The sequence below is a fragment of the Procambarus clarkii genome, chromosome 55 (genome assembly GCF_040958095.1).
Source record: "Procambarus clarkii isolate CNS0578487 chromosome 55, FALCON_Pclarkii_2.0, whole genome shotgun sequence".
NCBI classification, from domain to species: domain Eukaryota; kingdom Metazoa; phylum Arthropoda; class Malacostraca; order Decapoda; family Cambaridae; genus Procambarus; species Procambarus clarkii.
This window is the reverse complement of record NC_091204.1, coordinates 15,176,535-15,202,161: the sequence shown is the minus strand read 5'-3', so window position 1 is coordinate 15,202,161 and position 25,627 is coordinate 15,176,535. Positions and strand designations below refer to the sequence as shown.

The 25,627-nt window shown below is 44.5% G+C and overlaps 1 protein-coding gene across 1 annotated transcript; it reads left to right on the top strand.

The window, feature by feature from the left end:
• Nucleotides 1-1,689: 1,689 nt before the first annotated feature.
• Nucleotides 1,690-23,653, top strand: LOC123749121 (adenylate cyclase, terminal-differentiation specific-like). The gene is made up of 4 exons (XM_069305611.1): nt 1,690-2,353; nt 2,583-2,608; nt 5,104-5,483; nt 23,437-23,653. Exons 1-4 carry the CDS (start codon nt 1,690-1,692, stop codon nt 23,651-23,653), a joined length of 1,287 nt encoding a protein of 428 aa, XP_069161712.1.
• The last annotated feature ends 1,974 nt before the right edge of the window (nt 23,654-25,627 follow it).

Genomic DNA, 25,627 nt, shown 5'->3' with positions numbered 1-25,627 from the left:
AGTTATAATGTACCTTATAGCTGTAAGGATGTTGTTATTTTAGATTCAGCTACTTTGAACAAATGTTCCAAAGTAGCACGGGCTATGGTGAGTCCGTAGTTGACTTTCCCGGCACAGGAGCGGGGCTGTGTGAGGCTGTATTTAAGTAGACTTTCGAGTAAATGGTTTGAAGCAATTGCATATTATAGCTAGTTTATAAAGACGGGGGACAAGAGCTGAAGCCGTATTATATATATATATATATATATATATATATATATATATATATATATATATATATATATATATATATATATATATATATATATATATATATATATATATATATATATATAATATATATATATAAAGTACAAATATGTGAGCCCCACAAACCAAAAAGAAAACGAAGCGAAAATTTAAATTCCTATTGGTTGCCTAAACAATGACGTCACGGGCGTAATGGCTTCGCGCTCCTGTGATTGGCCGAGAGCGGCGGCGGCTCCGCCCACCCACCACGCGACAATTAACCAAAGGAGCGGCTCGCGCGGCCATAAATTGGTCATTAAACTCCCGTCAAGGGGATCGTTAGGCCCCAAGACGCCCGCAACTGCCATAGTTATGACGGCAAGACGAAGGGGAACAACCTTGGCGGCTGAAGGGTAGTTTGAGCGTGTCTACCAGCCTGAGGTAATCGCCGAATTGGCTTTGTTTATTTACAAATAATATCATTTTCTATACACACACACAGACACAGACACACAGACACACACACACACACACACACACACACACACACACACACACACACACACACACACACACACACACACACACACACACACACACAGAGACGCTGTAGGGGGCGCTGGTGGCTGAGTGGACAGCACGCTGGATACGTAGTCCTACGGACCGGGGTTCGATCCCCGGCTATATTGGAAACAAATGGGCAGATTTTCTTTCAAACTAATGCACCTATTCACCTAGCAGTAAATAGGTACCTGGGAGTTAGACAGCTGTCACGGGCTGCTTCCTGGGGGTGGAGGCCTGGTCGAGGACCGGGCCGCGAGGACACTAAGCCCCGAAATCACCTCAAGATAACCGGTTGAATGAACTATGGAGGGATAGGAAGAATAATTAGAATTAAAATATGAAAGACAGGAGATACCTATCCAGCGTCATATATTAAATAGTTTCCCTCTAACCAGAAGCCCATACGAGCCTCCTATCCTATCCTAACCTATCCTATCGAGCCCACGTTAATCAATCCAGTAATACGTCGGTATTGCAATGCTTATAATGTCACTAATGCACTTCAATTTTGACGCTGTCATTTTCCTGTTATAACTTGAGGAATATTGGTGCCTTAAGGAAACACCTTAGAAAACGGAGAAAAAAAACGGAAAAGGGAGAAAGTAATAAAGAGAAGGAAAGAGAAAAGAATAGTTAAAAAATTAATAAGAAATAAAATAAGACTTTCAACATCTTGTAGACATAAGCGTCAAGACTTTTTTTTTTAATTAAGCTTTTGTAAGTGACTACGAATTAAACTTGAGACAATGAGCTCAATTTTTTTTTTTTTAAATGGCGGTTGAGTTGTTTGGGTTGTAATTTTTGGCTAAAGATTTGTGTGTTAGTTTCTGTATTCTTGTGACAGTTTTATTGACTATGGTTCATTGTTTTTGGTGATGGTACGAGCAGCAGCAGGAGATGGGGCAGAAGTACCAGCAGCAGCAGCAGGAGGTGGAGCAGAAGTACCAGCAGCAGCAGGAGGTGGAGCAGAAGTACCAGCAGCAGCAGGAGGTGGAGCAGAAATACCAGCAGCAGCAGGAGGAGGTGGAGCAGAAATACCAGCAGCAGCAGCAGGAGGTGGAGCAGAAGTACCAGCAGCAGCAGCAGGAGGTGGAGCAGAAATACGAGCAGCAGCAGGAGGAGGTGGAGCAGAAATACGAGCAGCAGCGGGAGGAGGTGGAGCAGAAATACGAGCAGCAGCGGGAGGAGGTGGAGCAGAAATACGAGCAGCAGCAGGAGATGGAGCAGAAGTACCAGCATCAACAGGAGGTGGAGCAGAAGTACCAGCATCAGCAGGAGGTGGAGCAGAAATACCAGCAGCAGCAGGAGGTGGAGCAGAAGTACCAGCAGCAGCGGGAGGAGGTGGAGCAGAAATACGAGCAGCAGCAGGAGATGGAGCAGAAGTACCAGCATCAGCAGGAGGTTCAGCAGAAATACCAGCAGCAGCAGGACGTTCAGCAGAAGTACCAGCATCAGCAGGAGGTTCAGCAGAAGTACCAGCAGCAGCAGGAGGTGGAGCAGAAGTACCAGCATCAGCAGGAGGTTCAGCAGAAATACCAGCAGCAGGGGGGCGGCGGGCCACGTGGAGGGGTTACCATTGATTAACGAGTGTGTGAGTGAGTGAGGGGGGAGGGGGGGCGGCTCTCCCCATTGGTCCTAAGTCAAAATGGCCCCCCCTCCCCCCCGCTGCTTTGAACAAGTCGGGTCTAAAACCTGTATTGGCATGACCATTGTGACGTCATAGTGACGTTACAATTCGTTCACACCACATATATAAATATAAAACACATTATATATTATATTTTCGTCAGATCCGGACCAGTTCGGTCAGGTTAAGGTAAGTCCGCTTATATATATATAATATATATATGTATATATATATATATATATATATATATATATATATATATATATATATATATATATATGTATATAAATGACTCGTAGTATAGACTTATCCCACCCATGCACCTATCCCACATGCTGATAGGAGCGGGAGAAATAGGGATAGACGCTTATAAGGAGAAACAGCTGGACCAGAATGCCTATCCAGCACTTGGGAGGGATAGGAAGACAAGGAGCTGGGATAGGGGGGTGAATAAGCAACTCTATCCAGCACACACTTCCACTATCTGGGACATTCGAACGCCGACCCGGCTAGAAGCCATCGTCGCTGTGTTTCGGCTTTTTCTTAGTTGGATTTAAGATTAGGTGAAGATTCTTACTTGAGAATGTAGAGAATACACTAGTGGAGACGGTGGCTGAGCGGACAGAACACTGGACGCGTGATCCTGTGGTCCCGGGTTCGATCCCAGGCGCTGGCGAGAAACGATGGGCAGAGTTTCTTTCACCCTGATGCCTCCTGTTACCTAGCAGTAAATAGGTACCAAGTTCAAGTATGTTTATTGAGATAAGAAAGAAATACATCTCAAAGGAATAGAGTAGCTTAGGCTATTTCTTCCCCCCTTTATGGGTACCTGGGAGTTAGTCAGCTGTCACGGGCTGCTTCCTGGGGGTGGAGGCCTGATCGAGGACCGGGCCGCGGGGACGCTAAAGCCCCGAAATCATCTCAAGATAACCTCAAGATAACTTAGAATCATTCCGTGTTTATTAAGGGATAAGATAACCTCAAGATAACTTAGATAACTGCTGAATTACTCACCGGGGGTCCATCTCCTCTAGCTTATTCACTTTACATAAGGAAACTACAACAAACATGTTATATGCACGAGAAACTCTCTGGAGCAGGATAGGGTGGCACAGCACGCTAGTTCGATCCCACCACCGTGCTCCAGACATTTCATCAGATCCTTTATGTTGGGATAAACATGTTTCCACCTGGAAGGTGAAGGTGGGATTAGAAGAGACGTCGAGACTCCGTGAGGTAAATATCCCTTCTCCTTTGATAGTGTGGATAAGAGAGAGAGAGAGAGAGAGAGAGAGAGAGAGAGAGAGAGAGAGAGAGAGAGAGAGAGAGAGAGAGAGAGAGAGAGAGAGAGAGAGAGAGAGGGAGAGAGAGAGAGAGAGAGAGAGAGAGAGAGAGAGAGAGAGGGAGAGATCCCAGACGAGGGTATAAATTCCCCCTTACCTATTAGATCAGGGTGATAATTACACACAATGGGAGAAAATAATAGGGAGATTGTGAGTGGGAGAGAGAGAGAGAGAGAGGGGATGATGGGAGGGGGGGGGGGGAAGGGGAGAGGAGGGGGGACATAGACAGGTAGGCCTCACACCTATAGTTAGTCCTCGTCCATCATCGCCACCTAGGCCTAATCTGTCAGGTAGGCCAGGTGAGCTTTTATTCCATTCTGTTGACACTTCTGTTCACCCCTCCCCCCCCCCCTTTTCACCTCCCCTACCCTTCACTCACTTCTCCTACCCTCCCCCCCCCCCCTCACTCATCTCCCCTACTCCCACACCCCCACCCATCTGGACCCCACCAGCCGGTACTCCAATATAGGCTTCCTATAACCCTCCCTTAATCTATCCCTTGTGTTCCTGTTCACTGTTCCTGCCTAGGATTAACAATTCTTTACTGGTTCTCCTGTTCTCCAGTGAACCATTCCCAGGTTCGATGTTCCTGAGGAGGACCTTCCCACAGGAAAAATTTGGATTATTATTATTTTTTCTACCACAGACGTGGCCAGAGATTTACAATGCTAACCAGCATATATATATATATATATATACATTTTCTTCTGGCCTCCATGGACAGGGTTGGAAATCTGTTAAACATATAGTTCAGTGATTTACCGAACAATCGACCACAGATGGTGATTGTAGCGGGTTTAAAATGCTGATCGAAGCTACATAGATTTACATTTGTCCCACATAGCAGTGTTCGAAGTATGTTTTTTGTTACATAATGTGATTAATGTGCGTTTGCAAAGGTGAAATGCAATTTTGACCAGGTTACACATATCCCATATACACATATATGTAATATATAATATGTATATTTACGTCTCTCCTACTTAAACAAGGTTATATATATATATATATATATATATATATATATATATATATATATATATATATATATATATATTATAATATAATATTGCTTTAACTGATGCATTACATAGTCAATCTTGATATAAGTCCAATATATCAACACGTGTTCCAGTATTCGGCTATAGTATTTACAGAGTTCAACATAAACCATTTATTTGAATATCAGTTGACAATGTTCTGGGTGTTAGTACTATGTGCGTTCAATGCCAGGAGTGCACTCTGCGAGTCACAGTATATAAGTCCACTGTCTTTGTCATTTTTAACAATTCAGTGGCAAGGTATATGCCTGCAAGTTGGGTCTGAGTCGTACTGACCCAGTCACTGGCCCAGTCACTGACCCAGTCACTGGCCCAGTCACTGACCCAGTCACTGACCCAGTCACTGACCCAGTCACTGGCCCAGTCACTGGCCCAGTCACTGACCCAGTCACTGACCCAGTCACTGACCCAGTCACTGGCCCAGTCACTGACCCAGTCACTGACCCAGTCACTGGCCCAGTCACTGACCCAGTTACTGACCCAGTCACTGGCCCAGTCACTGGCCCAGTCACTGGCCCAGTCACTGGCCCAGTCACTGGCCCAGTCACTGACCCAGTCACTGACCCAGTCACTGGCCCACTTCACTGCTGAATGGACGAGAGATGATTGTTTAAATATATTACATGCACATCCGGTCCACCTTCTTCTACAGAGCCGTCGGTATAGCACTGATACACAACGTTACCCATACCCTGAGTACTCTCAGTGATGCTGCACAGTCTTAACTGTTGTAATAATGTAGAGTGTACACTATCTGTCTTGGGTGCAGTTAAGAAATCAACTGATAGATCCCAGTTATCCCAAGACGGCTCGGGTAATTTCAGAGCGAAGAGAGGCCTAAGGCCTATCGAGAGGGTAAATTACACAAGAAAATTTAATTGATATAAAATAAAGGATAGGATTATTTTAATCCAATTTCTAGCGTAGGCAGAACAGGATAAGAGAGAGAATACAATTTTCAGCAACTGAAGGATCCAAGGGAACAGATAACCAGTGAGGCTCAGTTGCCTTGGTTATCTTGAGATTATCTTGAGGTGATTTCGGGGCTTAGCGTCCCAGGGGTCCGGTTGTCGACCAGGCCTCCTCGTTGCTAGACTGGTCAACCAGGCTGTTGGACGCTGCTCGCTAACAGTTAAAGGATACGATTGTAATGTCTTCATCGCTGTCCACGAAACATAAATTTTAATATCATTTCTTGCATTGTCAATCAGCCAAACAGCCAGCCACTCATCCACTCAACAACTTCCTCACCCATCCACTCACATCCACTTTCAACCAGACGCGGTTGAAATGAGAAAATGAGAATTTCTCACCTCTCTCCCAATGTAGGACTCCTTCGTAAAACATTCTTAGCGAATTTCGACGCCCAGCTGCTCGCTGCCGTTAGCGAATTGCGTTACCAGTTGTTGGCTTGCGTTAATGTCCAGTAACGAGCTGTTCGGTAAACAAAATCCAGGATTATTCGTAGCACGGTTCGGAAAGAATCGAAGAGACTTCGAACCCCTCGTTAAAGATTCCCAGAGTCAACATTTCGTTACTCACGAGTAACGTAAATAGATTGATAGACTTAGCCCTGATGATAACGAGGAAAATAGAGCAAATAACTGCGCGCAAGCGGCACTTGGACATTAAACAAGCGGGAGGAAGATAAGGAGATCTCGCTAACGACTGTCTCGCTAACGACCGTCTCGCTAACCAGTCTCGCTAACGACTGTCTCGCTAACCACCGTCTCGCTAACGACCGTCTCACTAACGACCGTCTCGCTAACGACCGTCTCGCTAACCACCGTTTCGCTAACCACCGTCTCACTAACTACCGTCGTCTCGCTAACCACCGTCTCGCTAACTACCGTCTCGCTAACTACCGTCGTCTCGCTAACGACGGCCTCGCTACCGGGTAACGAGGAAAACTTTCCTCTCCAGAGGTAATATTAACTAGTTAATTATTGAGCTTCAAACGCCGGACCTTATTTTTTCCCCCGAGTGGGAGTTCAATAACTGTTGCTGAACTGTCGTATAATTCTATGACTCGGAGAGGGGGGGGGGGGCGGAGGGGGGGGGGGGGCTCAGAGGAAGGGTATTGGTGGAATCCGCGACAAATTACTGAAGCGTGATACGATTCTATCAATGGTGCCCTAATTGCCTTATCAACATCGTACTGGTTGGTAAATAGAGCCTCATAATTGCAGTAATGGCGAGCAATTCCCTTGATATTAGTGTGTGTGTGTGTACTCACCTAGTGTTTGTGTGTTTGCGGGGGTTGAGCTCTGGCTCTTTGGTCCCGCCTCTCAACCGTCAATCAACAGGTGTACAGATTCCTGAGCCTATCGGGCTCTGTCATATCTACACTTGAAACTGTGTATGGAGTCAGCCTCCACCACATCACCCCCTAATGCATTCCATTTGTCAACCACTCTGACACTAAAAAAGTTCTTTCTAATATCTCTGTGGCTCATTTGGGCACTCAGTTTCCACCTGTGTCCCCTTGTGCGTGTTCCCCTTGTGTTAAATAGACTGTCTTTAGACTGTGTGTGTGTGTGTGTGTGTGTGTGTGTGTGTGTGTGTGTGTGTGTGTGTGTGTGTGTGTGTGTGTGTGTGTGTGAGCTAAATCGAGCTATTAGCTCTTGGATCCCTCTTGGATTTCTAACCAATCTATTTTTTCTCTATCTACTACATATATTTATCTCTAACACACACACACACAAGAAGCAGCCTGTAGCAGCTGTCTATCTCCCAGGTACCTATTTACTGATGGGGGAACAGAAATTCTGGTCATTTGTAGCCTCCACCTGGAATCGAACCCGGGCCATTAGGACTACGAGACCTCCAAGCGCTGTTCACTCAGCCGTGAGGCCCTTTGTGTGTGTGTGTGTGTGTGTGTGTGTGTGTGTGTGTGTGTGTGTGTGTGTGTGTGTGTGTGTGTGTGTGTGTGTGTGTGTGTGTGTGTGTGTGTGTGTGTGTGTGTGTGTTTTGGCCCTGGCGGCCCAGCGAGTGATTGAATATGGTCAGTTATATTTGAAGTTATATACTCAAGTATAGGAGATGTAAACTAGTATTATAATACAGTTTAAGATGTATTATAATACAGCTGACACTGTTTTGTGTATATGATTTTTTTTTTCTGTTATAATTATTATTAGTTTATATCCTATTAATGGACGCAACTTTTGTCTAGGTTCTTGGTGGTTCACGAACTGTGTGTAGAGAATAGTTGCCAGTGGTCCACCACTTCTCCAGTCCCTTCACTGGAGAAGTGGTGGACCCACCATCACTACCTGTTGTATTTCCTGTGTTGTGGCCACTGTATTTCTGCTACCCACTGTACTCCCACCACCATCAACCACTGCACTACCACCATCAACCACTACACCACTACCACCACCAACCACTACCACCATCAACCACTGCACTACCACCACCAACCACTGCACTACCACCACCAACCACTACCACCATCAACCACTACCACCATCAACCACTACCACTACCACCATCAACCACTACCACCATCAACCACTACCACTACCACCATCAACCACTACACCACCACCACCACCACTGCACCACCATCAACCACTACACCACCACCACCACCACTGCACCATCATCAACCACCACCACCACAACCACCAACCACCCACCACCTCACCCCAGGGAATCACCTCACTGTTGGCAGAACAATTTTCCGGCCGAGTCCTTTGAGCATTATTGTGTAAACAAATCCCTATCTGACAGCCCATCATCCCGTGACGTCACACCTGCCTACTGACATCACATCTGCCCCGTGACGTCACAAATGTCCCCCCCCACCCCCCCCTCTCGTTCCCAATGACCAGCCTATTCACAACATCACTATAAACAGTTGCATTAAATTGCCCGAACCGAACCTATACTCGAGTACCCCATGAACAGAAAACGAGACATCACATCTTTTGTAAGCCTCTTTTGATCCGTTGATTTAGAGCAAGGGTTTTATTTCTGGCCCCGAGTGATATTGTCAGATGTGATGCTCCAGCATCCTAGGTGTGGAGGCTGCTTCGCTCCCCCCCCTCCTCACTATCCTCACACCTCATCCCTCACATCTCTCCCCCCTATCTACTTAGAAGCAGACGGGTATAATTATCATACCCCCGGCCAGGTGGTGATGACCGTTCCCTCATTCCCCTTCTCACGGTCACTAAACACAGGGATCATCACTAGTACCCAGAACATTGGAATAGTGACGATATTCGCGCCAGGAGTCTCTACAGAGAGTTGACTCTTGCCTGTAATGGGCTCTTAAAATTCGTGTGTAAAGTGGAGGAAACTTTGAAAACTCTCAAACACACACACACACACGCACACACACACACACACACACACACACACACACACACACACACACACACACACACACACACACACACACACACACACACACACACACACACACACACACACACACACACACACACACACACATGAGGTAAAGGATGTGTTTATCACGTGACCTGCTGGTACACTCCAGTGGCTGATCAACCAGGCTGTGAGTGCCAGCAGCAGCGTCTCAAACATTAACCAGACAACCAACCAGCTAGGAAGCCTAGTCGGAGACCGGGATACGGGAACATTGATCCACGTAACCACACCTCAGCCGGGTAATCTTGCAATGATTACATCTCGACTAATGACAGGTATGCTTTAGAATCTTAAATACCTGGTATGCTGACCTCATATATGCTCCAGAAGCTTAATTAACTGGTATGCTGAGCCCATATATGCCCCAGTACCCAAATAGGCTTACCACCTGATTTGACGGCCACACATTCTCCAAAGAGAGAGAGAGAGAGAGAGAGAGAGAGAGAGAGAGAGAGAGAGAGAGAGAGAGAGAGAGAGAGAGAGAGAGAGAGAGAGAGAGAGAGAGTTAATGGATGGATGTAGTTACAAGAAATGGCCTATCATTCCACAAGGCAGTAAGGGAAAATAGTCAAGGAAACAGAAGAGAAAGGATTAAAGAAACTTGCAAAGAAAGCACCGAGGGCGGAGAGAGAGGAGGAGGAGTCAATAAAGAAGAGAGAGAGAGAGAGAGAGAGAGAGAGAGAGAGAGAGAGAGAGAGAGAGAGAGAGAGAGAGAGAGAGAGAGAGAGAGAGAGAGAGATGGTAGAGGGTAGAGGGTCTGGGAACTCCCGGCTACCAATTTACTAGCAAGACTGCTATTAGGGAACGTAAATAGATGATATTAACTGCCGATATCCGTAGACTCGTCTGCTTCTCTGTGAGGTGTGTGTATGGGGGGGGGGGGATGTGAGAGAGCTGTGAGATGTAGGGGTGAGAGAAGAGAGAACATGGAGGTGAAAGAATTGACTTGAGTTTTAGTTCGAATATTCCTGTTCTTCTCAACCGTATCATTAACACCCTGTGAGCATATCGGATATTTGTCCAGGTATAAAGTTTAGGTTTGACTGCCCAACGATGAGGCAAACCGGAGGGGAAGATGCTCTGTGGCCCAACAAGACGAATTATCCATAGTGGAAGGAACACACACACACACACACAGTCTAATATACTTGTATAGAAGAGAGGCTTTTACAGGCCCCCACACACAACAGCCCTCTAGGTCATTGGAGCAAAAATTCCCTCACCATGGAACAGTAGGTTAGGGGTGGGGGGGTGGAGAGGGAGGGGGTGAGTGGGGGTGAGGGAGGGGGTGACAAGGAACAGTGCACAACTGTCGCATTCAGTATATGTCACGTACGTCATTTCCGCTTATGTAACTCTACCAGGCAGGGTCATACGTGTGTGTGTGTGAGAGAGAGAGACAGACAGACAGACAGACAGACAGACAGACAGACAGACAGACAGACAGACAGACAGACAGACAGACAGACAGACAGAAAAGAAAAATAGATGAAAAAAAATGTAATTTAAATAATCCCTGTTGACTACATTTAAAAAAAAAAACTTCGTAAAAATAATCCTTTGTTTAAAAACCCCTAAAAAAAAAAAAACACCATTAAAAATCTCAGGAATCCTTGAATACATTTTGTCTTAACATTAACAATTTACACGAGCCAAAAAGTAAATCTACAAGAAGCTGAGTTTTCCTCTGAACTATTAACAATTTACACGAGCCAAAGAATAAATCTACAAGAAGCTGAGTTTTCCTCTGAACTATAGAGCGGAAATCTCCGTTACCATCCCGATAGCGAGAGCTTGAACACGTAAGATGTTCAACACGTAAGATGTTGAACACGTAAGATGTTGAACACGTAATATGTTGAACAAGTAAGACATGCATTCAGCACTGCAAAACAAAAGTTCATCTTGCACGTTTTGCAGTATTTGCAACGTTATGCTTCCTCGGTAGGTAACCAGGTAGCTACCTACACACACACACACACACACACACACACACACACACACACACACACACACACACACACACACACACACACACACACACACACACACACACCAAAGAGCCAGAGCTCAACCCCCGCAAACACAACTAGGTGAGTACACACACACACACACACACACACACACACACACACACACACACACACACACACACACACACACACACACACACACACACACACACACACACACACACACACACACACACCTCTCTCTCTCTCTCTCTCTCTCTCTCTCTCTCTCTCTCTCTCTCTCTCTCTCTCACTCACTCACTCACTCACTCACTCACTCACTCACTCTCACTCACTCACTCACTCACTCACTCACTCACTCACTCACTCACTCACTCACTCACTCACCCTTTCTTCACTGTATATACACTATCTTCATCTCCATAACCATCTTCACTACTCGCTATCTTCACTATCACTCAAAAAATTTACCGATAAACTCTACGGAAATCAGTGCTCCGATTTCAGGCTACACGAAAATCTATCAAAGGGGGGTTAAGTAACTGACTGTATTTCTTGAAGAATGTTACTTGGGCCTACTCCCTGACTAGCCTTTGTCTGGACCGTACCATAGACTATTCCTCTAGCCCAAGCATCTAGCCTTCACCTTTGAACTTGACAGACAGACATTCTCTTGGGGGTTCCCTTGACAGCTGTATTCCCCTTGACGGAGATGAGTGTCATAATATTATGTATAATAAACTGTTTTGTGTAATTTGTGAAACCTATTTTTTTTTGTTTTTAAGCGAGAACTAATAAGAATTTTTTGGGGGGAAAATAAATTCACTTTTACCATAACTGTAAATAAGTGTAAATAAAGCACTTATAAAATACATTTCTGTGTATATAATTTATCGTATTTTACACTAAACATTAAATACACTTTTCATGCTAAAAAAAATCATGTTCTTAAAAAATAAAGGAATATGTTCTTTAAAAATACAGAAATATGTTCTTTAAAAATTAAGAAATATGTTCTTTAAAAAAAAAATATGTTCTTTAACATAATTACAAAAACATAATGACCTCAAAAAGTCATGTCGTGATAAATGACTAATTATTTTATAATGACTTCATCATTTATAATGTCATAGTAGTATTTTTGTCCTGTAATTATTCATATTATCATTTACAGAGCGGCGTAAGACAAGGGTTCGAACCCTGAGTGAACTCGGTGAAGCATTTCATGAACCTTGAGAGAAAGAAAGATTAGAAAATGGACCGAATTACGAAAGGAAGAGAGGCTGAAGGGAGAGAGTGAATAAGGGAAGGGGAGTGCAGGAAGAGAGATATGTGGAATGGTATGAAGCCATGAGAGGGAAGAGGAGGAGGAGGAGAAATGGAAGAGAAGAGAGAGGAGTACAAGAACATACTCTCCGATAAAAGGGAAAGGAGATGGAAAAGACGAAGCGTTAGAGAAGAATTAGAGGGAAACGGAATGGAAAATCGTCGTTAGAAAGGCAATAGAAGAAAAGTATGAAGTAATAGGAAATGAAAAGGGTGGAATGTTGAAAAAAAAAAAGGTATGAAAGGGGATGGAATTCAAAGGGTTCAGTTTTAGGGCACCTAACTACCCCCTCCCCTCCTCCCCCCACATAACTACTTCATTACCGAGCTCATTCACACCAGCGAACCAGCAATTAATTCCGGCTTCTCAGTTATTTGTGAAGTCAACACAGGCCCGACAGGTTGTAAATTATCTCCCTTATACACGAGGCAAATTTCTACTCTGCGATAAATCATAATTGTCGAAGGCAGTTTAGAATACAAGTCTGTCTGTCTCTCTGTCTCTGTCTCTGTCTCTGTATCTGTCTCTCTCTTTGTCTCTGGCTCTGTGTCTGGCTCTGTGTCTGTCTGTCTCTCTCTCTCTCTTTCTCTCTCTCTCTCTCTCTGTCTCTCTGTCTCTCTGTCTCTCTCTCTCTCTCTGTCTCTCTGTCTCTCTGTCTCTCTCTCTCTCTCTCTCTCTCTCTCTCTCTCTCTCTCTCTCTCTCTCTCTCTCTCTCTCTCTCTCTCTCTCTCTCTCTCTCTCTCTCTCTCTCTCTCCCCCCTCTCTCTCTCTGTCTCTCTCTCTCTCTCTCTCTCTCTCTGTCTCTCTGTCTCTCTCTCTCTCTGTCTCTCTCTCTCTCTGTCTCTGTCTCTGTCTCTCTCTCTCTCTCTCTCCCCCCCCCCCCTCTCTCTCTCTCTCTCTCTCTCTCTCTCTCTCTCTCTCTCTCTCTCTCTCTCTCTCTCTCTCTCTCTCTCTCTCTCTCTCTCTCTCTCTCTCTCTCTCTCTCTCTCTCTCTCTCAGAGCAGCGATTTGACACTCATGCTCTGCTAAGTATTGTGACTCGAACTGCAGTTGATGCTAAATAAATTAGTGTGTTGTAAATACACACCGTTATTATAGCTGGTAAGACTGACTGGGCCGTTCACTCCATTTTCGTGGGTGATTAACGGTGATAGCAATGTTTGTAGGTTTGAGAGGAGTTGCGGGAGGGTCTCAAAGGGTTTTAGTGCCGGGTCGTGGTTCGAGCCATGAGCTTGTTGATTCTGTCCATCTTGAAAATGTTTACCTCATATTCTAAATATTCAACTCATCCTTAAAATATTCAACCAATCCTTAAAATCTTCAACTAATCCCTAAAATATTCAACCAGTCCTTAAAATCTTCAACCAGTTCTTAAAATATTCAACCAATCCTTAAAATCTTCAACCAATCCTTAAAATATTCAAGCAATCCTAAAAATGTTCAACCAGTCCTTAAAATCTTCAACCAGCTCTTAAAATATTCAACCAGTCCTTAAAATCTTCAACCAATCCTTAAAATATTCAAGCAATCCTTAAAATATTCAACCAGTCCTTAAAATCTTCAACCAGCTCTTAAAATATTCAACCAATCCTTAAAATCTTCAACCAATCATTAAAATCTTCAACCAGTCCTTAAAATATTCAACCAATCCTTAAATTCTTTACCACCATCTTCAAAATATTCAGTTCGTCAAAACATTCACTTTATCTTAAATAATAATAATAATAATAATAATAATTGATTATATCACCTTAAAATCCTCGTACTCATTAATCCATTACTCGCTTCTCCAATTTCTAATTGAAAAATCCTTTCACAAACCAGCGATTCATTTAACAGTACTTCGTCCACTTCCCGTGCTTGAAGCACCTCTCCTAATGCTTCGCTCACGGACTGTAATTACAGATAATTTCCAACATAGTGGATTATAGGGGATTTTTCGAAATCCACTATAATCCACGAAAGTAAAACGAATAAACAAATCCATCCAAGGGCCGTGACGAGGATTCGAACCAGCGTCCGAGAAGATCCCAGACGCTGTCTTAATCGTCTGAGCTACGACATGGTCAAAAGAATTGCAACCAGAAGTTCTACTGAACTTACTTGGATCCTGCAGCCTCAGCGTCTGGGATGCTCTCGGACGTAGGTTCGAATCCTCGTCACGGCCATTATGGATTTGTTCATTTGATGCATCACGCTATTGTGATTTCTTTGTGTAGAAAAACGAATAATTCATTCTTGCTAGGGATCACATTTTAACTTGACTCTAACTCACGTTCTCTAGGGGGGACATGACGGCTGAGTGGACAGTGCTCGGGATTCGTAGTCCTAAGGTTCCAGGTTCGATCCCCGGCGGAGGTAGAAACAAATGGGCAGTTTCTTTTACCCTAATGCACCTAGCAGTAAATAGGTACCTCAGAGTTAGACAGCTGCTACGGGCTGCTTCCTGGGGGTGTTACAAAAAAGAGGCCTGGTCAAGGACCGGGCCGCGGGGACGTTATGCCCCGAAATCATCTCAAGATGGGGAAAATATCACAAAAAAAATGTAACACGTCTGTAGACAAAGACAAGATTTAGACAGGACTAATAAACATTAGTCCTGTCTAAATTAGTGATCATCATTGCATCTAAGATAGACAGAAGACATTGAGAGAGAAATAACAAATAGCATCCCAGTGTCTGGGATACTCCCGGACGCACGTTCGAATCCTCGTCACGGCCCTTGTGGATTTGTTCAACAAATCACTTTATTGTTCATTAAATGATACCTGAAATTCTTGCTCTGTTATCGTATTTTACATCTAATAGATAAAAGAATACTATAATTGAATTCTAAGATATTTAGCCTAAATCAGAATTCAACTCTTAATCAGCCTACACATAAACCAAAAAGCTCATCTTACTCTGTAATATCCAACGTTGAAATATTGCCGTGAAAGCTGCATTAACTACTTCATTGCATTTGGCAATGTTACAGCATTATAACATAGCAATTACAGAATAAATAGTGTGTCTGTTGCCGGTAATGTCATTGTAATTGTATGTAAAGTGTACATGGGAATTGTAACAATCAGTTACAGCCCCGCTCCTGTGCCAGGTAAGTCCACTACGAGCTCACCATAGCCCGTGCTACTTGCTCCGCTCCTGTGCCAGGTAAGTCCACTACAGGCTCACCATAGCCCGTGCTACTTGCTCCGCTCCTGTGCCAGGTAAGTCCACTACGGGCTCACCATAGCCCGTGCTACTTGCTCCGCTCCTGTGCCAGGTTAGTCCACTACGGGCTCACCATAGCCCGTGGTACTTGCTCCGCTCCTGTGCCAGGTTAGTCCACTACGAGCTCACCATAGCCCGTGCTACTTGCTCCGCTCCTGTGCCAGGTTAGTCCACTACGGGCTCACCATAGCCCGTGGTACTTGCTCCGCTCCTGTGCCAGGTTAGTCCACTACGGGCTCACCATAGCCCGTGCTACTTGCCCCGCTCCTGTGCCAGGTTAGTCCACTACGGGCTCACCATAGCCCGTGCTACTTGCCCCGCTCCTGTGCCAGGTAAGTCCACTACGGGCTCACCATAGCCCGTGCTACTTGCCCCGCTCCTGTGCCAGGTAAGTCCACTACGGGCTCACCATAGCCCGTGCTACTTGCCCCGCTCCTGTGCCAGGTTAGTCCACTACGGGCTCACCATAGCCCGTGCTACTCTCAACTTATGTTTCGAGCCGGTGAATCTAAAACAACAAATGGAACAATCAGTGCCCAACCGCACCCCACTGGAATCAGATTGAGACCTGTAGTCTCTCTGAAGTTGTTTGTGTGCTGTAACTTACAGGAGACTTATGACTGACGTAACACACTAACCTACACTAGGAGAGAGTAGGGGGGGGGGGGGGGAGGGATAATGCCCATGGAGGTGTATTATACACACAGAGGTGTAACCCAATTGTGTATGTACACTGAGGGTTGAAATTGGCCCCTGAGTGATGTTTAGGGTCAAAGGTCATTTGCTGATTGGTCAGTAAGGTATTGTGGTGGTCTGACACCATCATTGGTTGGTAGGGTTTCAGCCCAACTATATCAAACCAAACTACCTACCCCCCCCCTCTCTCTCTCTCTCTCTCTCTCTCTCTCTCTCTCTCTCTCTCTCTCTCTCTCTCTCTCTCTCTCTCTCTCTCTCTCTCTCTCTCTCTCTCTCTCTCTCTTCCTCTCTCTCTCTCTCTCTCTCTCTTCCTCTCTCTCTCTCTCTCTCTCTCTCTCTCTCTCTCTCTCTCTCTCTCTCTCTCTCTCTCTCTCTCTCTCTCTCTCTCTCTCTCTCTCTCTCTCTCTCTTCTCTCTCTCTCTCTCTCTCTCTCTCTCTCTCTCTCTCTCTCTCTTCTCTCTCTTCCTCTCTCTCTCTCTCTCTCTCTCTCTCTCTCTCTCTCTCTCTCTCTCTCTCTCTCTCTCTCTCTCTCTCTCTCTCTCTCTCTCTCTCTCTCTCTCTCTCTCTCTCTCTCTTCTCTCTCTCTCTCTCTCTCTCTCTCTCTCTCTCTCTCTCTCTCTCTCTCTCTCTCTCTCTCTCTCTCTCTCTCTCTCTCTCTCTCTCTCTCTCTCTCTCTCTCTCTCTCTCTCTCTCTCTCTCTCTCTCTCTCTCTCTCTCTCTTCTCTCTCTCTCTCTCTCTCTCTCTCTCTCTCTCTCTCTCTCTCTCTCTCTCTCTCTCTCTCTCTCTCTCTCTCTCTCTCTCTCTCTCTCTCTCTTCCTCTCTCTCTCTCTCTCTCTCTCTCTCTCTCTCTCTCTCTCTCTCTCTCTCTCTCTCTCTCTCTCTCTCTCTCTCTCTCTCTCTCTCTCTCTCCCTCTCTCACAGCAAGAAAAAAAAAGCTAAGTGTATTATTATTGATCAGCATCACATTATAATATCGTGAGAATTGCCTAATCAATCTAGCATTCCCGAACTTCACCGACAGCCCTGGTTCATCAGGCTGTTGGTGGTGGTGATTGATGAAGAAGCACAGCGCCTCACCAAACCAAGGGGGGGCTCTGTGATCCCAGGAAACACAGACAGACGAGGGAATGATATATAAGTATCCAAGGACCCTATATCATATATACCAATAATCAGGAACAAATACGACAAATGAAGAATGAAGATTTATATATATATACATTGCGTATATTTGGTGATATACGCCGCCTGGTCTCCTGGAAATATATCGTATATAAATATATTATTACTACTAAATATGTAAGGCTTTGCTTCTAGGAATTTTCCTCAAGCTTTAGGGGGGACTGGCCATACATCCCCCCCCTCTCTCCCCCCCCCCCTCTCTCCCCCCCCCCCCTCTCCCCCCCCCCTCTGTGTGGGATCATTTGGGGTTATACAACATGTATGAGACAGTGTATTTTCGCATACAACGTCGATGTATACGCATCTTGTATGTATGTTGTGCGTACCACATTCGACTCGTTCACAGGCGAAGGGACTCGTGGTTCGATGCCTGGTCACGATATAACACTGTTGGGAAGTTATCTTTCACCTGATGCCTCTGTTCACCTAGTAGTAAATAGGTACGTATGTGGGAGATGTGTGTTGCGTTCTTGGTGTGTGTGTGTGTGTGTGTGTGTACTCACCTAATTGTGCTTGTGGGGGTTGAGCTCTGGCTCTTTGGTCCCGCTTCTCATCCGTCAATCAACAGGTGAGAGAGAGTGTATGTGTGTGTGTGTGTGTGTGTGTGTGTGTGTGTGTGTGTGTGTGTGTGTGTGTGTGTGTGTGTGTGTGTGTGTGTGTGTGTGTGTGTGTGTGTGTATGTGTGTGTGTGTGTGTGTGTGTGTGTGTGTGTGTGTGTGTGTGTGTGAGTACATTACACAATCGGCGGTTCGAAAATCGGAGCCCAAGAGCTAACCTTCACTTGTGTGTGAGTGTCTAACCTTCACTTGAAACAATTCAGCGACGTTACCAAGTAATTTATACCTCGAACCAACAACCCTATTTCAAAACCAATATCTATACCCACATCTTGTCAAAATCTAAACGTGGCCAATTTGGATCCTTTGCTTTGCGTTCTGTTTAATCTTGATGTATTTAAAATCTTATCAATATCTCCCTTGATATACTCCAGTGACCTTGAAATAGCTTTTAGTAGCCTCGTATGCAACTTCGATGATTGTTGATTCAACAAAATTTCATAAGGAAAGGCTGAAGGAAACTGTATAAAGTCTCAAGAGGGGGGGGGGAGAAATCGATCAAATACAGTCTGAAAATTGTCTATTTTCACACCAATTAAGACAAAAAAACATGGAAAATTGAGAATGGAATAACAGAGGATTACCAGTACACAATGATGGAGCTGAACCCAGTACACAGAGGGATGTAATATAGGGAAGTCTCCTATAGGCAAGTCTCCTATAGGCATGGTCCTATAAACCTTCATACGGGGAAATTATACCGGAGCCGGTCGGCCGAGCGGACAGCACGCGGGACTTGTGATCCTGTGGTCCTGGGTTCGATCCCAGGCGCCGGCGAGAAACACTGGGCAAAGTTTCTTTCATCCTATGCCCCTGTTACCTAGCAGTAAAATAGGTACCTGGGTGTTAGTCAGCTGTCACGGGCTGCTTCCTGGGGGTGGAGGCCTGGTCGAGGACCGGGCCGCGGGGACACTAAAGCCCCGAAATCATCTCAAGATAACCTCTCAAGATAACCACGTGGGAAAACTATCATAGAACAGCTGTCAGAAACCCTGGGTAGTGAGGAACTTAATAAGACCCCAATACACACTAGAAATAACTTCAGAGTAACTGAAGTAACTCTTAAGTTACAGAGTAACTCAGAGTAACTAAGAGGTGCTATGAGAAAAGCATTAGTTAGTTAGTCTATAATGAAAGTAGGAGAGATATGGTGTTCAGTCGTGGATTCATGTAACTGAAGAACGTACAGAACACATTAGAACATGCGTAAATGTTCTTCACACGAGTTCAAGTGGATCATAAAGATCTTATAAAGAACATCTTCAATGTGAAAACAGTGATCGAGGGAGTTAGATAGGGAGATACTGAAGGAAATTTAGTGAACAAGAGGAGACAAGAACTGTGATAGGTTGGGAGTCGATGTTCAAGATGAATAGTCGATTGTTTGGAAAGCAGAGCTCAGGAAATGAACTCGGACATCAGAAACCTTAATTAGATGAATACACACACACACACACACACACACACACACACACACACACACACACACACACACACACACACACACACACACACACACACTTTCCCCTCTGTCCCACCAGTCTCCTAAACACCCAAGTCTCCTAATCCAATACACAATAATGTTCTCTCCAGAACCGCAATCAGAGCGCCAAGTTATACCTGGTCCCCCACCCCCCCTCGCTCTCAATTCCTTCCCCTCCCCCCCTCCCTCCCCCCAGAGTGCTACACTGTTGAGCAAAGACTGTATTAGTGTAATCACCGACCTCAGCGATTAACACTGCCGTTCAATTCGGCTGTTTATTCTGGCCGTTCACTTTGCGCCGGTTCAATTTCAACCCCGTCAGTAGTTCTCCATTTGCTGTTAATTTGGGATCGAGTGTGAGGCTTGTAATGGGTGGGGTGGGGGGGGGGGTGGGGGTGAGGATAGGGTGGTTAGGATCCGTCCCTTAGTCACTATAGGGTTGTTGTTATCTGGCCAGTCAGCTGTTATTATTTTTTAGTCAGACTTCAATCCCTTTTCTAGTCAGACTTCAATCCTTGTGTTCTATCCACTTCGCCTCGTCCAGGTTCCCTAATCATCCTCCCCAATCCTGGGTACCCCTAGCCACATCCTGTTATTCCTATCCCTCTAGCTACCCGGCCCCTTCCGTCCCTACTTTCTAGCTAACCCCCCGTCTCTGTCCCTAAGCCTCCTGCCACCCACAATAGGCAAATATACACAACATTGTTTACTGGAATATGCTAAAAAAAGGGTGATAGGCAGGAGGTATGTTATTCTCTTTGTATATTGGGATTAGCCGTTTTCTAGCTTTCTGGCAAGTCTCCTGTTTCAAGTGACTAGTTATACACCATAGTGTGTGGCAAGCAAAGTGCTTCTGCCTCCTCTTTTAGCATCTTTGGTGAGATTCTGTCAGGTCAAACAGTCTTAGTTACGTCCAGATCTAGGAGATACCTCCTAACATCATCTCTAGTAATTTCAGTATCTTCCAAGGCTGCTTTGTTTATCGCCACCCCCTTTAACCCATCCTGACCTCTCCTTGCTCTATTGTGAAGACCGCCTGGAATATCTAGTTGCGTTCTTCACACACACCTTTGTTATTATCTGTGTACCCAGCCTCTCTCTCTCTTCACCTGTTCTTTCACTGTTGTTTTCCTCCTGATGCGGCTGTATAGCAGTTTTGGTTGGGTTTTGTCTTTATTTGCTATGTCGTTTTCATACTGCCTCTCCGCTTCTCTTCTCGCACGAAGGTAGTCATTTCTGACCCTCTGGTATCTCTCTCTGGTGTTGTGTTATTTCTGTAGTTTCTTCATATCCTTTCGCTTAGCTGCCTTGTTTACATGTATGAATGAATCACGGAATCTTCTTTCGCTTTTCATTTTTGTTTTTCTGGGCCGGGATAAACCTGTTTTCTACCTCCTGACACTTTTGGGTGATGTAGTCCATCATGCCTTGTACAGACGACCCTCTGAGTTCTGTCTCCCGGGGTATTTCTATTAGGAATTTTCTTATCTCCTCATAGTTTCCTCTTCGGTATGTCTGCCTTTTGGTTTTCGGTCCATACCTAGTTGAATTCCTCAGATTAGACAAACTGTAATTAATTTGTGTTAATAAAGATGTTAATAATAATAATTCCTTGGGTAATTTATTCCTGCTTCCACCAGATAGGCCAATGTTAGGACACTGTGGCTACTCATTCCTATGTGTGTGTGTGTGTGTGTGTGTGTGTGTGTGTGTGTGTGTGTGTGTGTGTGTGTGTGTGTGTGTGTGTGTGTGTGTGTGTGTGTGTGTGTGTGTGTGTGTGTGTGTGTGTGTGTGTGTGTGTGTGTGTGTGTGTGTGTGTGTGTGTGTGTGTGTACTCACCTAATTGTGCTTGCGGGGGTTGAGCTGTGGCTCTTTGGTCCCGCCTCTCAACCGTCAATCAACAGGTGTACAGGTTCCTGAGCCTACTGGGCTCTATCATATCTGTATGTGTGTGTGTGTGACAGGTAGTACAGGGCTCAACAATGGCCAGGATGGATATATATATATATATATATATATATATATATATATATATATATATATATATATATAATAATTATTGCTCCTCTGGTTGCATATATGAGCCAGAGCAACTGCTCCGCCAGTGTAGTTAAGCCTCTCCAGCCTAGTTCCATCTCCGGCTGATAAGGGGCGGGTTATCGGCCGACGGAGTCGTTATCCTTGTGGTCACAAATTATAGTTGGGTGATGCTGGCCGCGTCTCAAGGCGGGGAGATGAACACCGGCCAGGTGATAATTGGGATGCTTAGCTGCCATTATAAGATGGTACGTATATCTTGCACGGGAGAGGAGGCTTGGAGGAGATGGGCGAGGTGGGAGAGAGGGAGGGGGGGGGGGGGTTGAGGAGAGCTTGGTGGGGTGGGGGGAGGGGGGTAGGGGGCGTGTGAATAATTTTTTAAGTTTAAATGTCGCCTCCTTCTAGTACTCTCTCTCTCTCTCTCTCTCTCTCTCTCTCTCTCTCTCTCTCTCTCTCTCTCTCTCTCTCTCTCTCTCTCTCTCTCTCTCTCTCTCTCTCTCTCTCTCTAACACACACACAAAGGTGGGATCCAAGAGTCAGTGCTCGATCCTGCAGACACAACTAGGTGAGTACACACCAGGGGGGGGGCCTGGTAGCCTGGTGGATAGCGTGCAGGACTCGTAATTCTGTGGCGCGGGTTCGATTCCCGCACCAGGCAGAGACAAATGGGCAAAGTTCCTTTCACCCTGAATGCCCCCTGTTACCTAGCAGTAAATAGGTACCTGGGACTTAGTCAGCTGTCACGGGCTGCTTCTTGGGGTGTGTGTGTGTGTGGTGTGGAGAAAAAAAAAGTAGTTAGTAAAACAGTTGATTGACAGTTGAGAGGCCGGTCGAAAGAGCCAGAGCTCAACCCCCGCAAGCACAACTAGGTGAATACACACACACACACACACACACACACCCACACACACACACACACACACACACACACACACACACACACACACACACACACACACACACAGACGCGCGTGTGCCTTCACGTGCTGTTCCTACCACGTGCTCCTTCACTCGGCCCTCCGCCATGCTCTGTTGTCGCTAAATTATTTAATCCTCACGTAAAAATCTTTTTATGGGCGAATTTGCTTTTGGGGGGAAAAGTTACGACATGTTTGCAGGCGGCGCCTCGTGATTGGTCGTGGTGCTATGACGTAATTGTTACCACCGGCTCATGATTGGTCGAGGCGCGGCGTGTTGTCTTGGAGCTATGACGTAATTGTCACCACCGGCTCATGATTGGTCGAGGCGCGGCGTGTTGTCTTGGCCCTATGACGTAATTGTCACCACCGGCTCGTGATTGGTGCATCAAATGCAGAGGATTTGACGTGGATATGACGTAATTATCCTCTCTTCCTTGTGATTGGTCGAGGAGCTGTACGCTATGACGTATTAATCTGTGATTGGTTGAAATGCTGACAGTGTTTAGTGACGGCATTATGACGTAATTATGACGCAATTGATCGGGATTTTGTTAAATTTATTGAAAATTTAGATAAACAATTATAGTGCTCTGTATGTCAATACATCATACAATATACATCATACAATATGTAAATTATCTCCATACAATGCGTCTATTAATTATGCAATTATTTAGTAGTGATAATTGTCATGAGAGTAGTAGTAGTAAGAGTAATAATTGATAAAATGTAATAATAGGATGTAGAGTGATAATTCTGATAATAGTAGTGATAATTCTGATAATAGTAGTGATAATTCTGATAACAGTAGTGATAATTCTGATAATAGTAGTGATAATTCTGATAACAGTAGTGATAATTCTGATAATAGTAGTGATAATTCTGATAACAGTAGTGATATTTCTGATAATAGTAGTGATAATTCTGATAATAGTAGTGATAATTCTGATAATAGTAGTGATAATTGCAATAATAGTAATTAAAAAAATAGTGATAATTGAGATCCCAGGCAGGGATATTGCCATATGGCTTAGTCTCCTCCGGTTTAAATTCCACCTTAAACCGAACAGGCCGGTGATGGAATCCTCTTAACCGGATTATCCATCACATTGGCGGTACAATATCTAGCTTTAATGCTGCAATCTATTGATATCTATAGTTACCATAGATAAGATGGATTGTTTACTCTCTATAATGACCCCATCACATGTTGTTGTTGTCTACGACCCTTGGTGCAGGGGTCAAGACCCATTAACCTCTGGAGGGTCGTTAAGGTCACTACAATATCAACGGTATAGGTTAAGTAATAATTGAAAATAAGAAGCAATAAGATGCTTATCTTAACATACTAAGAAGGTTAGGTGAGGTCGGTGTTTTCTATGAAGCTTTTCAAGGTAAACTAAAATATTCACAATCAATTAGTATGTCACATATGCACTTATTAAATAAGCCAATATTGACTGTAAGCAAGTGCGAGAACGGGTTGTATATTTTAGTCCTGAACGCTGTTCAGATGTAAATTCTGAAGGGGTTGTACACCCATAGAAAATGGGGGATGTACATCCATAGAAAATGGGGGATGTACATCCATAGAAAATGGGATGTACACCTCTTGAAGTCTATTCACTTTTCTGTGAGCCGAGGAACAAAAGGAACAACATACCATTACTTTTGTTTACTATTGACGCAAAATGGAACCTAAATGAGGTCAATGGAACCCCTTTTTTTTAACTGCATCATGTCTGAAGCGTCGCCAACAAGCAATTAGATTGTCCCAGAGAAAACTACTAATAATGGGTAGTTTCTCACAGACTCAATAGTTATACCAATCGTATCATTAAACAAAGAAATGTGGCATTTAAGTCATCTGTTGACATGTAAAGGGGGGGGGAGAAGAGATACTGAAAATACTAAATCTATACAAGATTTTACGAGTAAATCATACAGGGAATTTGCGTAAATATGGGATGTTGTGTATCATCCTAAACTACATATAGCTCTTTACAAATGACACATATGATGATACATACAGTACTAGCCATCAAATGGCCATTTCTGCCCAATGACCTTCAGTCACTATATGCAAATTTCAGCAAAATATGCCCAATAATAGAATAGTGAGACATTTGGTGAGAATTTTTTTTATAATGGAAGGACTACACGTATTCAGAGAGGAAACAGATTCATGGCCAACTTGAGGTGAAACTCTTTGGCAGTATCCCCAAATTTAGGAAGAAAAGAACGATGACTGGGTAGACTGCATCTTCCTGGACTGCCCGAAAGTTGCTGATACAGTTCCCCCCCCCCCCCACACAGCATCAACCATTTGCAAGAAATACAACCACGACTACAACAACTACATTCCCCCCCCCCCTCTCAGCATCCCCAACCAATCACAACAGCCGTAAACACATACACTTTCAGAGAAGGAAAAAAACTTTGATATCCCAAAACGGTTCAACCCTTGCCATCCCAAAACGGTTCAGCCCTTGACAAGGCAACGCACCTACTAATTACTCCCTTTCAGTATCCACGATTGATAATTAGGGTCCGAAATGGCGCGGATAGTCCGCTGATAAATGGAAAACGTAATCATGGGTTATGTAGCCTCCCTGCAACATAGGGCGGGTTGCATAATGTTTCGCTCATTCCGCAAAGCGACGATCAAGCTCCATAATCTATAACATTCCTTGTTTATGTATTTAGTGGCGTGAATATCTTAAAGTTAAATCAATTTGTCAGTCATTTTAGGGAACTTTGAATTTTATATGACAGAAATAATTGCTATAATTAGGGTTTTATTATTTGAATGATAATGTTTGAATATTGTATGTTTAGAATTATTATTATTTTTAATTTGTTTGTTGTTTGTCTTAATTCGTTTGCGGGTAATTCAGAGCACGACAGGAGAGCTAAAGGAGGTTCGTGAGGTTATAGACGAAATACGAAAGAGACGA